Here is a 15,909-nt window from a genome sequence, read left to right as displayed (position 1 = left end):
GTGCCCTGGGCCTGTAAATCAAATGCTACCAGTGGGCCTGCAGCACTGATTGTACCACCCACATGAGTAGCCCTGCAAAGATGTCTCAGACCTACCCCTACAGTGTAGGTGTATGCAGTTTAACCTGCCATTTCGACATGGCAACCCACTTGCCAGGCCCAAACCTTCCCTTTTACTTTGTGTGTCACCCCTAAGGTTAGGCCCAAGGCAGTCCAATGGGCAGGGTGCAGTATATTTAAAAGGTAGGGCATGTACTGGTGTGGTTTACATGTCCTGATAGTGAAATACTGATAAATTTGGTTTCACTATTGCAAGACCTATCTCCCCCATGAGGTATGATGATTGCCTTGCAATATCTTTTAAGTGTAATTTCCAATTGGAGCAGATCAATATCTGGAGTTTGGGGTCTCTGAACTCACAATTTAAAAATACATCTTTTGGTGAAGTTGTTTTTAAATTGTAAGTTTAAAAATGCTACTTTTAGAAAGTGGGCTTTTTCTTGCTTAACCATTCTATGCCTCTACCTGTCTGTGTAATGCACGTCTGGGTCAGGATGACAGTTGGGCTGTTTGTGAATTTACTCTAGAGGGAGCTGAGGTGTGCCCTGCATATCCTGATGGGTCTTTCTGTACTACAGTGTTGGGAGTAGCTGACACTTGCACCTGAATAGGGCTGTAAAATGCTGTGCCTGTCCTTACAGAACAGTCTTTAACCTTCTAGAGTGTGTCTGGGGCCAGGGCAGGAAAGGCAGGGTCTGTGCACTATGAATACTTTCCTTCGAAGTTTTCCTACTTCAAAGGCAGAATTAGGTATAAGTGCTGGACCTCTGACCCCACAAAGTTAGAATCCTTCTAGACTGACGATATTCTGCCAGGAAGAAGAGCTGGATGCTATAGGAGAGACTACCACTCTGCCTGTTGCTTTGTTGTGATGGTCTGCTGCTTTCTGCTTCTGTCCTGGAAGTGAAAAGACTGGACTTTGCTTTCTACAAGGTGGCTTCCAAAGGTTCTCCATGGGCTTGGACTGAGCTTGCCTCCTGTTAAGAAGTCTAAGGGACATCAAAGACTTCACCTGCCAGTGCCTGGGCTCTTCTGCTGAGAGTCCTTACTTGCCAGGCAGTGCCAGTTCCAATCCCTGAGCCCTGGGAAGTATAAGGTGGTGGCCTGAAGAAGAAAATCCATGCAGTGTTGCATTGCAGCCGAAAAATCCATGCAGTGCCTTCCTGCAGCTGAAGAATTGACACAGTGCCTGTATTGTAGCAGCAGAATCGACGCAGCACCTGTTTCATGGCAACTCCAACACAGCGCGTCTGGATTTTCCAAGCATCATCCCCAGGGAATAGGTTCGACCCCGCACCACAGTAAGGAGTCAAGACTGCATGTCCAGAAATCAACGCATCACCTTTCCTGCGAGGAAAGAATCAACACATCACCTCCCTTGCCAGTAAGGAAATGACACATTGGCTCTCATGCGAGGAAGAAATCGACGCATCACCTCCCCTGTGCAGTAAGGAACCAACTCATCGCTTTGCTTTTCGGCTACTAACCTCCCCTGCGGCTTGCATCATCTTTGTTTTTGACTCATTCCATGTACTTTGTGCTCAAAAGATAGAATCATCGATTCTTAGGGATTAAGACTTATTTCCACTTTTTTTTAAAGTGATATTCACACATGTGAATGTTGGATTTTATCATTCTGGTCTTGTTTAATTCAGATAAATATTGGCTATTTTTCTAAACTCTGAGTACTTTTGTGGTGTTTTCACTGTCTTACTGTGTGTGGATACAAATACTTTACACATTGCCTCTGAGATGAGCCTGACTGCTTGTGCCAAGCTACCAAGGGGGTGAGTAGGGCTTATCTTAGATGTGTGGCTCCCTTACCCTGACTAGAGTCAGGGCCTTCATTTTTAACACAAAAGTATACTTCTCAGCTGTTCAAGACAATCAACACTTTCTTCTGCCAAAATCCAAGATGTGAAAGAGATGCTCTAATTGTCATAAACTGTCATTTTTATATAGCCAAGAAACATGGCTTCAGTCACATTAGGCAATGACTACATTGACACACAATTGTTTTTGCCTGGGGGCCCTCATTCCACAGATTTTACAAAGCATTTAAAACAGGTCTGTTTAATCATTAACCATTTTCCTTAAGGTAGTCGTTTTTCAAGTCTCCCCCACTCAGCCCTTCACCTTGCAGCAAAGGTGTGTTGGAAATGCGAACACAAATCTACAACCCTAGGCTCCTGTCTCTTATTCCATTGCATGGTGCTTCTTACGTTTCTAATTCCATCCCTGCGTGCGCAAACTTGGCAGATTGAGGGGTTGACTAATATCTGCCTGTTTGCCATTCGGGTGTCTTCCTGTTGATTTTATTGACCTTTGAGGACTGATCCCCAAATATGAATACAGTTTTGTTTGTTTTTTTCAGCCAGAGCCTATCCACTCTTTCTGTCATAGAAGAGTTTCTGGCGAAGAGGCCTAGGCCGGCATCCCCTGGTACAGAAGGCGATGGGGAGCAGACGTGGGTGCGAAATCTGAGCTATTATAGTAAGTACATCTCTTACTTTTACCAAGAAAGCTACCAACATTTTCTCATATTCCCCATTTTCTGTTGCCCTCTAGATCATGTTTTATGATGTTTTGGAACCGCTTTAAGGGTTCTAGACAATTTCTGACACACCTATAATTGCAGAAATGGCAAAACAAAGCAACATTCAAACAGGCACAGTGACCAGAATGAACACTGCATCAGCAGGGATGCACTGAGGCCACATTGTGCAGCTTGCATTCTTGTAGATTACATGTTGTACCCTATCCTGCCATCTAGTTTTGATTAGAAGTATTACAACCTGCACTATAGCATGAATCATTTCTGGATTCAAATGCTGTATTTTACTGCTTCATCTAGTGGTTTGGTCCAGTATTTTCATTTGTATTGGTAGTCCCTTTTCTCTCTTTTGTCTAAAACCGGGCCCCGATTTCAGATTTATTTAGACTACACATCAAGGGAGAACCAGAGAATGTCCAGACAGGTTACTTGAGCCATAGAGAACACACCCTTCCATTTCTACCTGAATTACCATCACAAGTTTGCACAAAAGGATAACCACCAGGTGTGCAACCTTTACCTTCCGTTAGACCACAATAGCAACATCTGCGAGGCCTGCGCAGACTTCAAGCTGAAGACATTAAAGGTGAGAGACAAGCGGAGACAAGAGCTGTATACAATACAGGGGCAGAAAGGTACTCAGTTGCTGAGAGACTTGGGGTTGTCAAGAAAAGAGGAATACAACTTAGATGAATGAACCAGAGGGGAGGGCTCAGGCTCAGCAATGATGGTCATCGACGTCAATAAAAGAACATTGAAAACAAAATGAGGAATGTTCTGAGGTAATGTTGAAAAAACAGAGTGGGGGTGAGTCTTGAACAACAGACTCAGACACAAAAATCTGCTTTGGTGTTGAAGATCTTACCAACTGAAGCCAAGCAGAGCCCCTAAGAGCTCCTCAGGTCCCAAAGCAAGGACAGCAGGTTGACAAGCAGCAGAGAACTAGTCAGCATTGAAAATGACCTAAATTAAGAGAGGCTGAAAAAAGAGTTGAGTGAAACCCCCTACGCCAGAACCCTCGATGTCTGAGAGGAACAAGTCACCTACACTCGACGCAGTATAACACGTAGCTGAGATCGATCAGAAGAAGAGGAATCTCGAAACTGAAATGGCTGTGATATTGCAAAAGTAAGAGTTCAGTGCCTCTCTCCATACATTTTTAATTCCATCCAGAATTCTGATGGATCAGAGACATATAGACAAGGGCCCAGAGGAACTGGACCCCCAAAACACCAGAACCGCAGGAAGAGGAGGTACAAGAAGTCTTCTTCGAAGAATATTGCCCAGATTCCCAGGACATGTTCCAGGATGCAGAGGGGTCATAATACCCCGGGAAGAACAGAATGGCAGGACCTTGAAGCTGACTCCCCAGAGGCAGGGTTAGATTCTCATCCGTCGAAGCCTTCACCTTCAGATTACATCACAGTGTATAATCAATTAATTAAAAGGGCTGCAGACAAATATGGTGTGCTACTGGAAGAACAAAAATCACAATCATGTTTTGTTTTAGACATTGTTACTGTTCCAAAGTAGGAGTCAGTTCCTATCCATGCTCTTATGTATACTGGACCTGGGAAGAGAAGCCTTTAAGGAATCTGCATCATACAGGTCAGTATCCCCAAGGGCTGAAAAAAAATATAAACACATCTAAAAAGACTCTTCATGCATTCGAAGAACTGTACTAGCAGAATAATAATTGCTGCTATGTCCAGAAGGAGTGCAAACATCCTAACAGCATCCAGACCTCCTCCGGATAAGGAAAGTAAAAATTTGGACATTGTAGGGAGAAAGTTTGAAAGGGGAGCGGCAACCAAAGATGCGTAGTCAATTCAAATCCCCTGCTTATCAGGTATGCACATCAGCACTGGAATGAAATTGCAGAGCTGATGAAACATTTTCTGGAACATCAACAAAGAAGAGCAGAATCCCTGGTAGAAGAGGGGAAAGATATTGCAAACACCTGCTTAAGATCTGCTCTAAATGCAGCAATCCCAGCAAGTAGGTGTATGATGGCAGGGACCACTCTAAAGCAACATGCCTTGCTAAGGGCTTTGGGCTTTAAAAATGATGTACAGACAAGCATCATTAACACCGCATTCAGTGGTGAACAACTGTTTGGGAGTGTGGTTCATGAAACCCTACAACAGCTTAAAAAGGATAGTGAGACAGTGTAGGAAGTTGGCTCTGTATGTGCTATTTCAAAGTAAGGAATAGCATGCACAGAGTCCAAGGGTTCCCCTTAGAGGTAAAATAGTGGTAAAAAGAGATAATACTAATGCTCTATTTTGTGGTAGTGTGGTCGAGCAGTAGGCTTATCCAAGGAGTAGTGTTAAGCATTTGTTGTACATGCACATAGACAATAAATGAGGTACACCCACTCAGAGACAAATCCAGCCAATAGGTTTTGTTATAGAAAAATATATTTTCTTAGTTTATTTTAAGAACCACAGGTTCAAATTTAACATGTAATATCTTGTTTGAAAGGTATTGCAGGTAAGTACATTAGGAACTTTGAATCATTTCAATTGCATGTATACTTTTCAAGTTATTCACAAATAGCTATTTCAAAAGTGGACACTTAGTGCAATTTTCACAGTTCCTGGGGGAGGTAAGTTTTTGTTAGTTTTACCAGATAAGTAAGACACTTACAGGGTTCAGTTCTTGGTCCAAGGTAGCCCACCGTTGGGGGTTCAGAGCAACCCCAAAGTTACCACACCAGCAGCTCAGGGCCGGTCAGGTGCAGAGTTCAAAGTGGTGCCCAAAACGCATAGGCTATAATGGAGAGAAGGGGGTGCCCCGGTTCCGGTCTGCTTGCAGGTAAGTACCCGCGCCTTCGGAGGGCAGACTAGGGGGGTTTTGTAGGGCACCGGGGGGGACACAAGCCCACACAGAAATTTCACCCTCAGCAGCGCGGGGGCGGCCGGGTGCAGTGTAGAAACAAGCGTCGGGTTTTCAATGTTAGTCTATGAGAGATCAAGGGATCTCTTCAGCGCTGCAGGCAGGCAAGGGGGGGCTTCCTCGGGGAAACCTCCACTTGGGCAAGGGAGAGGGACTCCTGGGGGTCACTTCTGCAGTGAAAGTCCGGTCCTTCAGGTCCTGGGGGCTGCGGGTGCAGGGTCTTTTCCAGGCGTCGGGACTTAGGTTTCAGAGAGTCGTGGTCAGGGGAAGCCTCGGGATTCCCTCTGCAGGCGGCGCTGTGTGGGGTCAGGGGGGACAGGTTTTGGTACTCACAGTCGTAGAGTAGTCCGGGGGTCCTCCCTGAGGTGTTGGTTCTCCACCAGCCGAGTCGGGGTCGCCGGGTGCAGTGTTGCAAGTCTCACGCTTCTTGCGGGGAGTTGCAGGGTTCTTTAAAGCTGCTCCTTTGGATAAAGTTGCAGTCTTTTTGGAGCAGGTCCGCTGTCCTCGGGAGTTTCTTGTCGTCGTCGAAGCAGGGCAGTCCTCAGAGGATGCAGAGGTCGCTGGTCCCTTTGGAAGGCGTCGCTGGAGCAGAGTTCTTTGGAAGGCAGGAGACAGGCCGGTGAGTTTCTGGAGCCAAGGCAGTTGTTGTCTTCTGGTCTTCCTCTGCAGGGGTTTTCAGCTAGGCAGTCCTTCTTGTTGTTGTTGCAGGAATCTAGTTTCTAGGTTCAGGGAGAGCCCTTAAATACTAAATTTAAGGGCGTGTTTAGGTCTGGGGGGTTAGTAGCCAATGGCTACTAGCCCTAAGGGTGAGTACACCCTCTTTGTGCCTCCTCCCAAGGGGAGGGGGTCACATCCCTAATCCTATTGGGGGAATCCTCCATCTGCAAGATGGAGGATTTCTAAAAGTCAGAGTCACCTCAGCTCAGGGCACCTTAGGGGCTGTCCTGACTGGCCAGTGACTCCTCCTTGTTTTTCTCATTATCTCTCCTGGACTTGCCGCCAAAAGTGGGGGCTGGGTCCAGGGGGCGGGCATCTCCACTAGCTGGAGTGCCCTGGGGCATTGTAACACGAAGCTTGAGCCTTTGAAGCTCACTGCTAGGTGTTACAGTTCCTGCAGGGGGGGAGGTGTGAAGCACCTCCACCCAGAGCAGGCTTTGTTTCTGTCCTCAGAGAGCACAAAGGCTCTCACCGCATGAGGTCAGCAACTCGTCTCAGCAGCAGGCTGGCACAGACCAGTCAGTCCTGCACTGAACAATTGGGTAAAATACAGGGGGTATCTCTAAGATGCCCTCTGTGTGCATTTTTTAATAAATCCAACACTGGCATCAGTGTGGGTTTATTATTCTGAGAAGTTTGATACTAAACTTCCCAGTATTCAGTGTAGCCATTATGGAGCTGTGGAGTTCGTTTTTGACAGACTCCCAGCCCATATACTCTTATGGCTACCCTGCACTTACAATGTCTAAGGTTTTGCTTAGACACTGTAGGGGCATAGTGCTCATGCACATATGCCCTCACCTGGGGTATAGTGCACCCTGCCTTAGGGCTGTAAGGCCTACTAGAGGGGTGACTTACCTATGCCACAGGCAGTGGGAGGTTGGCATGGCACCCTGAGGGGAGTGCCATGTCGACTTAGTCATTTTCTCCCCATCAGCACACACAAGCTGGCAAGCAGTGTGTCTGTGCTGAGTAAGGGGTCCCTAGGGTGGCATAAGACATGCTGCAGCCCTTAGAGACCTTCCCTGGCATCAGGGCCCTTGGTACCAGGGGTACCAGTTACAAGGGACTTACCTAGGTGCCAGGGTTGTGCCAATTGTGGAAACAATGGTACATTTTAGGTGAAAGAACACTGGTGCTGGGGCCTGGTTAGCAGGGTCCCAGCACACTTCTCAGTCAAGTCAGCATCAGTATCAGGCAAAAAGTGGGGGGTAACTGCAACAGGGAGCCATTTCTTTACACAAGCCCCCCCCAGCCCACAGGCCAGGAGACTCAGCCAAAGCTGGGAGAGTCTTCCTAGTCTGTCAGGCGAGGAAGAGTAGAGGAAATAGGCTGGTTTGTTGCAGGGCCTACTCTGCCTTACATCCTCCTGTTCAGGTCATTCCCTCTGGGGAACTGACCCACTTCCACAGTGATAGGACCTAGTCTGAACTGCCTCTTGTCTGTGCTTTTTATGTCTTCACCCATTCTCTCTATTTTGTGGTTAGAGGTATCCACCTCTGCTAATCTTATCTTAGCCAGGGTCACCCCTAGCTTACCCAAAGAGGTTACCCAGAGCTGGAGTAACCCCACCATGACCAACAGGGTCAGGGGGCCTAACTTGTTATTTGGCATGGGGTCAGACCACCATGCCAAGGATAGTGCAGCCATAAAGGCTAACACCCAGCAGAGGCCACTGACAGCTGTCAGTGCCCAGAACCACACCTTTAGCTCTTCACCTACAAGGGAAGGGGCTAAGTTACAGGCTTCTTTGGGTTCAGGGTGCCTGTCTGCTGTATTAGAGTGGGGGGTTACCACATCTTGTAGTAAGCACCCTTCTTCCACTCTTTCTTCTGTTAGCTGAGGAGCCACCCACTCAGGCTTAACAGTTGCCTGACTAGCCAGGACTTCTTGTGGGTCAGGTTGGACTTTATCAGAGCCACTTTTGGAGTTCTCCTCTACTGGAGCAGAATCTCCTTGGCTTGCTGGAACCTTGGCTAAAGGTTGTCCACCTTTCCTACTCTGTTTCCTTTTCTTTTTCTTCTGGGGCCTACTTGCATTTACTGCAGAGGCAGGCACTCCAGAATCCTTGGGAGAGGACTGGCACTGGACCAGTTCCTCTCTTGGGCTCTGACTAACCTCTGGGTAGTCATTTCCAAGGAGACAATCAAGGGGGAGGTCTGTACTGACTACCACCCTTCTCCAGCTAAAAGTCCCACCCACTTCTATGGGCACAAAAGCCACAGGCCTATCAGTGACCCTGTCTGGGCTAACTCTTACTCTGGCCATCTCACCTGGGATGTACTGGTTTGAGAACACCAGCCTGTCATGCACAATAGTGTGACTGGCACAAGTGTCTCAGGGCAGTGGCTGGGATTCCATTCACCAGTAGGTGGTGGAAGTGTCTACTTCCCTCTGGAATCTCCAACTCACCTGTTGGGCCCTTTTTCCAGTTGAAGGCTATGAAGACCTCCTCATCTGAGGAGTCATCCCCAATGGCTACACTGGTCACCCCTGGGATTTTGCTAGGGGGTTTGTTTTTGGGACAAGAAGTGTCCTTGGTGTGGTGTCCTGTCTGTTTACAGTTATGGCACCATGCCTTAGTGGCATCCCAGCTCTTACCCTGGTACCCACCTTTGTTTTGGGTTGTGTCTCTGGGCCCACCCACCTGGTCTGGTTTTTGGGGGCCTACAGGGGACTCTTTTTCTTTGTTTCTAGTGTCACCCACTTTCTCCTGGGGAGGCTTTGTAACCCCTTTCTTTTGGTCACCCCCAGTGGAAGTTTTGGTTACCCTAGTCTTGACCCAGTGGTCTGCCTTCTTTCCCAATTCTTGGGGAGAAATTGGACCTAGGTCTACCAGATACTGATGCAACTTTTCATTGAAGCAGTTACTTAAAATGTGTTCTTTCATAAACAAATTCTAAAGCCCAACATAGTCATACACTTCATTTCCAGTTACCCAACCATCCAGTGTTTTCACTGAGTAGTCAACATAATCAACCCAGGTCTGGCTCGAGGATTTTTGAGCCCCCCTGAATCTCATTCTATACTCCTCAGTGGAGAATCCAAAGCCCTCAATCAGGGTACCCTTCATGAGGTCATAAGATTCTGCATCTTTTTTAGAGAGTGTGAGGAGTCTATCCCTACACTTTCCTGTGAACATTTCCCAAAGGAGAGCACCCCAGTGAGATTTGTTCACTTTTCTGGTTACACAAGCCCTCTCAAAAGCTGTGAACCATTTGGTGATGTCATCACCATCTTCATATTTTGTTACAATCCCTTTAGGGATTTTCAACATGTCAGGAGAATCTCTGACCCTATTTATGTTGCTGCCACCATTGATGGGTCCTAGGCCCATCTCTTGTCTTTCCCTTTCTATTGCTAGGATCTGTTTTTCCAAAGCCAATCTTTTGGCCATCCTAGCTAACTGGATGTCCTCTTCACTGGAGTTACCTTCAGTGATTTCAGAGAGGCTGGACCCTCCTGTGAGGGAGCCAGCATTTCTGACTACTATTTTTGGAGTCGGGGTTTGAGAGACCCTGTTCTCCCTAAATAGGACTGGTAGGGGGGAATTTTCCTCCAAGTCACTATCTTCATCCTCTGTGTTGCCATCCTCAGAGGGGTTGGCCTTTGCAAACTCTGCCAACAGCTCCTGGAGCTGTAGTTTGGAAGGTCTGGGGCCCATTGTTATTTTCTTTATTTTACAGAGTGACCTTAGCTCCCTCATCTTAAGATGGAGGTAAGGTGTGGTGTCGAGTTCCACCACAGTCACATCTGTGCTAGACATTTTGCTTCTAAAAGTTGGAATACTTTTTAAGAATCTAAAACTGGTTCTAGAATCTAATTCAAACTTTTACCAAACTTTTAAACTCTAAAAGAAATGCTAACAGGGACTAACACAAGGCCCTAGCAGGACTTTAAAGAATTTAGAAAACTTTTTCAAATTGCAAAAATCAATTTCTAATGACAATTTTGGAATTTGTCGTGTGATCAGGTATTGGCTGAGTAGTCCAGCAAATGCAAAGTCTTGTACCCCACCGCTGATCCACCAATGTAGGAAGTTGGCTCTGTATGTGCTATTTCAAAGTAAGGAATAGCATGCACAGAGTCCAAGGGTTCCCCTTAGAGGTAAAATAGTGGTAAAAAGAGATAATACTAATGCTCTATTTTGTGGTAGTGTGGTCGAGCAGTAGGCTTATCCAAGGAGTAGTGTTAAGCATTTGTTGTACATACACATAGACAATAAATGAGGTACACCCACTCAGAGACAAATCCAGCCAATAGGTTTTGTTATAGAAAAATATATTTTCTTAGTTTATTTTAAGAACCACAGGTTCAAATTTAACATGTAATATCTTGTTTGAAAGGTATTGCAGGTAAGTACATTAGGAACTTTGAATCATTTCAATTGCATGTATACTTTTCAAGTTATTCACAAATAGCTATTTCAAAAGTGGACACAGTGCAATTTTCACAGTTCCTGGGGGAGGTAAGTTTTTGTTAGTTTTACCAGATAAGTAAGACACTTACAGGGTTCAGTTCTTGGTCCAAGGTAGCCCACCGTTGGGGGTTCAGAGCAACCCCAAAGTTACCACACCAGCAGCTCAGGGCCGGTCAGGTGCAGAGTTCAAAGTGGTGCCCAAAACGCATAGGCTATAATGGAGAGAAGGGGGTGCCCCGGTTCCGGTCTGCTTGCAGGTAAGTACCCGCGCCTTCGGAGGGCAGACCAGGGGGGTTTTGTAGGGCACCGGGGGGGACACAAGCCCACACAGAAATTTCACCCTCAGCAGCGCGGGGGCGGCCGGGTGCAGTGTAGAAACAAGCGTCGGGTTTTCAATGTTAGTCTATGAGAGATCAAGGGATCTCTTCAGCGCTGCAGGCAGGCAAGGGGGGGCTTCCTCGGGGAAACCTCCACTTGGGCAAGGGAGAGGGACTCCTGGGGGTCACTTCTGCAGTGAAAGTCCGGTCCTTCAGGTCCTGGGGGCTGCGGGTGCAGGGTCTTTTCCAGGCGTCGGGACTTAGGTTTCAGAGAGTCGCGGTCAGGGGAAGCCTCGGGATTCCCTCTGCAGGCGGCGCTGTGGGGGCTCAGGGGGGACAGGTTTTGGTACTCACAGTCGTAGAGTAGTCCGGGGGTCCTCCCTGAGGTGTTGGTTCTCCACCAGCCGAGTCGGGGTCGCCGGGTGCAGTGTTGCAAGTCTCACGCTTCTTGCGGGGAGTTGCAGGGTTCTTTAAAGCTGCTCCTTTGGATAAAGTTGCAGTCTTTTTGGAGCAGGTCCGCTGTCCTCGGGAGTTTCTTGTCGTCGTCGAAGCAGGGCAGTCCTCAGAGGATGCAGAGGTCGCTGGTCCCTTTGGAAGGCGTCGCTGGAGCAGAGTTCTTTGGAAGGCAGGAGACAGGCCGGTGAGTTTCTGGAGCCAAGGCAGTTGTTGTCTTCTGGTCTTCCTCTGCAGGGGTTTTCAGCTAGGCAGTCCTTCTTCTTGTTGTTGCAGGAATCTAGTTTCTAGGTTCAGGGAGAGCCCTTAAATACTAAATTTAAGGGCGTGTTTAGGTCTGGGGGGTTAGTAGCCAATGGCTACTAGCCCTAAGGGTGAGTACACCCTCTTTGTGCCTCCTCCCAAGGGGAGGGGGTCACATCCCTAATCCTATTGGGGGAATCCTCCATCTGCAAGATGGAGGATTTCTAAAAGTCAGAGTCACCTCAGCTCAGGGCACCTTAGGGGCTGTCCTGACTGGCCAGTGACTCCTCCTTGTTTTTCTCATTATCTCTCCTGGACTTGCCGCCAAAAGTGGGGGCTGGGTCCAGGGGGCGGGCATCTCCACTAGCTGGAGTGCCCTGGGGCATTGTAACACGAAGCTTGAGCCTTTGAAGCTCACTGCTAGGTGTTACAGTTCCTGCAGGGGGGAGGTGTGAAGCACCTCCACCCAGAGCAGGCTTTGTTTCTGTCCTCAGAGCACAAAGGCTCTCACCGCATGAGGTCAGCAACTCGTCTCAGCAGCAGGCTGGCACAGACCAGTCAGTCCTGCACTGAACAATTGGGTAAAATACAGGGGGTATCTCTAAGATGCCCTCTGTGTGCATTTTTTAATAAATCCAACACTGGCATCAGTGTGGGTTTATTATTCTGAGAAGTTTGATACTAAACTTCCCAGTATTCAGTGTAGCCATTATGGAGCTGTGGAGTTCGTTTTTGACAGACTCCCAGCCCATATACTCTTATGGCTACCCTGCACTTACAATGTCTAAGGTTTTGCTTAGACACTGTAGGGGCATAGTGCTCATGCACATATGCCCTCACCTGGGGTATAGTGCACCCTGCCTTAGGGCTGTAAGGCCTACTAGAGGGGTGACTTACCTATGCCACAGGCAGTGGGAGGTTGGCATGGCACCCTGAGGGGAGTGCCATGTCGACTTAGTCATTTTCTCCCCATCAGCACACACAAGCTGGCAAGCAGTGTGTCTGTGCTGAGTGAGGGGTCCCTAGGGTGGCATAAGACATGCTGCAGCCCTTAGAGACCTTCCCTGGCATCAGGGCCCTTGGTACCAGGGGTACCAGTTACAAGGGACTTACCTAGGTGCCAGGGTTGTGCCAATTGTGGAAACAATGGTACATTTTAGGTGAAAGAACACTGGTGCTGGGGCCTGGTTAGCAGGGTCCCAGCACACTTCTCAGTCAAGTCAGCATCAGTATCAGGCAAAAAGTGGGGGGTAACTGCAACAGGGAGCCATTTCTTTACAGACAGCAAAATCATCGTAAACCCTGCAGTTCAGGTGACACCTAAGGAGAGGTTCCACACCTATAAGGAGACCTGTAGGTAGGAGTTTTCAGGGTGCAAACTCACACTTAGGGTTTCAAGGTGCAAGCCAAATGCAGTCACAAACTCTACAATGGCAGTACCAACACCATTGCGTCAGCCCTTTCGGGGGCATGCAGGAGAAGGATTGCAGCCTCAAAGAGAGATGACTGCACCAACCAGCAAGTGATGCAATAAAACAGCATCCCCTCACACACATAACACCTGTAGGGGGGAGAATAGTAGACTTTCTCCTGGAGTGGAGGAAGGTGACTTCAGACAAGTGGATACTCAGCATCCTCTGATGTGGACATTTCATAAAACTAATCTGCTCCCACCAGTAAAAGGACCAATTAAGGTGGTCCACACAAAGAAGGAAAAACACAGCTACTACAAGAAGTAAAAGGTGTTACAAAAGAAAGCAATAGAAAGAGTGCTGTAAAACCAGATCAACCTGGGAAACTACTCAACATATTCCCTAATACCAAAGCAGGACAAATTTCTTAAACCAGTTCATAAAAACACAAAAATTCAAGATGACAACATTGCAGGATGTCATGTTGCGACTAAAACAAGAGAACTATATGGCAACAGTTGATCTAATATTTCAGTGGATCACAGGCACAAAAATTACCTGTGGTTTGTTGTGGACCAAATGCCCTATCAGTTCAAAGTGCTGGCATTCAGAATAAAATCAGACTGTTTATAAAGTGTCTAGCAGCAGCAGGGGGTACAAGAATATACATATCTAGACAACTGGCTGGTAGCTACATAAGTGCAAAGACCACATAAATTCAGTGATTTCAAAACTCCACAAACTGGTGTTTTCAATAACCATAGAAAATCATCACCCAAACCAGAACAAGAGAAGCTGTTCCTGGGAGCAAGAGTCAACTAAACAGAGGTGAAAGCATACCCTTTTTAGACAAGGATACTATCGTTAGTCCTGAAAACTCACCAGTACCAGAAGAATCAGTCTCTATTAGTGAGTACTGTGGGGAAAACGCTTGGAGAAAATGGCCCCCTGCTTACCTCTCATACCATTTGCAAGGCTACATATGAGACCAATTTAGGAATGGGTACAAACTCAATGGTCACAAACAACGGACAGTTTGGAAGATCTAATAGTTGTCACCCAAAGAGTACAGGAGGAGATGGCATGGTGGACCAGGCCAAACATAGTAACTGGAAGACCTTTCAGTAACAATTACCATGGACGCCTGGCATATGGGATGGGGAGCTCACATGGGAAGACTCGAACCTAGAGGAATATCGGGAGTAGAGGAAGCAGTACAACACAAACGTACTGGAACTAGAAACAATGTTATTAGCCTTGAAAGCCTTTCAGAAACAGCTGTGGAGAAAATCATTACTAATTCAAACAGAAAATACAACCACAAGGTTTTATCTCAACAAGGAGTGAGGTACACATTTCTTTGTACTTTCAAGACTAGCTCAGGCAATCTTGAGGTGTATCTAAGAGAAAGACAATGTGGAATCAGGCGAACTGAACAGACAGCATCCACCTCACACAAGTGGGAACAAAATTAAACAGTGCTCAAACAGATATTCAGGCAATGGGGAACACCAGAAATTGACCTGTATGGAACACCAGGGAAAACAAAATGCCAGTCTTTTGTGTCCAGGCACCCACACAAGCACTCCCCCGGGGAATGCTCGGTCGATGGACTGGTCAGGGAGACTTGCTTACACTTCCCCCCCCCGATTCCACGGTTAACCTTAGGAATTAACAAATGCAAACAGTCACAAACGACATCAATACTTTTTGCCCCACAGTGAGTAAGACAAACCTGATAGGACCTAACAGAGATAGCTCAGAACATCATCCAGAAACAACCTGAGTTAAAAGATCTACTATCCATGCAAGGTGGAGGGTTCTCCACCCAGCGCTGAAGTCCTTGAATTTAGCAGTGTGGCTCCTGAGAACATGGAGTTTGGACACCTGGGTTTTCTGGAAAGGACAGTGGTGTTCCTCACAAGAAGCAAGGAGACCAACAACAAGGAAATGCCACACAGACAAATTGGAAAGATAATCAAGGTGATGACATAAATTTGGCTTCTTACAAGATAATACAAAGGACACTACAGTGATACAGTACTTTGAACACGTAATAGACAGCAAACTAACTTATTCGTCATTAAAGGTACATTTAGCAGCAATAGGGGCCTACACAAGAGGTTACATAGGAAGTTCCTTCAAAATCCATATAATCAAAAGGTTCCTGGAGGGAGCAAAAAGAACAGACCCACCAAGAAGTATACCAGCACCAACATGAAACTTAACTTTAGTGCTAAGTCAATTAATAAAGAAACCCTTTGAACCATTTGACAAGGCCTTTCTAAAATTGGTCACGATGAAGACTGCTTTCTTAATCATGATGAAATCTCTTAGCAGAGTGAATTGCAAGTGCTCACAATCCAAGAACCAACCTGCAAATACACAAAGACAAGGATAGTCATGAGGACAGACTCACACTTCCTACCAAAAGTCATCTCACATTTTCATATAAATCAAGCAATCCTAATACTTAGTTTTTTTTTCCAGGAGCCAAAGACTCGAACTGAAAGAGCACTACATATACTAGATGCTAGAAGAGCGATAATGTACTATTTGGAGAAGACAAAATCAGTTAGCACATAAAAACAACTGCTTGTGTCTCTCACAAACAATAACAAGGGGAAACGAGTTACCAAAAAAACACCATGGCAATGGCAGGGTGGATTACTCAATCCAGGTTTCACACAACAGCTGGCATGCAAGTATTAATCAAACCAAGAGCACACTCTGTTCGTAAGAAATGAGCTACAACAGCCTTCCTGGCAAATGCACGGTTCGATCACATCTGCATGGCAGCCACTTGTTCATCAGTACACACATTTGCAAAGCATTA

At 46.7% G+C, this 15,909-nt stretch overlaps 1 protein-coding gene across 1 annotated transcript in view; it reads left to right on the top strand.

Annotated features, from left to right (window-relative positions):
* RAD54L2 (RAD54 like 2) overlaps positions 1–15,909 on the top strand; it is a 784,453-nt gene that overhangs the window by 505,808 nt on the left and 262,736 nt on the right. Inside the window, exon 14 of the mRNA XM_069206800.1 lies at positions 2,434–2,552. Coding sequence (XP_069062901.1) covers positions 2,434–2,552 — 119 coding nt within the window. The remainder of the gene's footprint in view (positions 1–2,433; positions 2,553–15,909) is intronic.

This window comes from Pleurodeles waltl, chromosome 9, assembly GCF_031143425.1.
Source record: "Pleurodeles waltl isolate 20211129_DDA chromosome 9, aPleWal1.hap1.20221129, whole genome shotgun sequence".
NCBI classification, from domain to species: domain Eukaryota; kingdom Metazoa; phylum Chordata; class Amphibia; order Caudata; family Salamandridae; genus Pleurodeles; species Pleurodeles waltl.
Note: the sequence above shows the minus strand (reverse complement) of the source record. Positions and strands in the feature narration are given on the sequence as shown.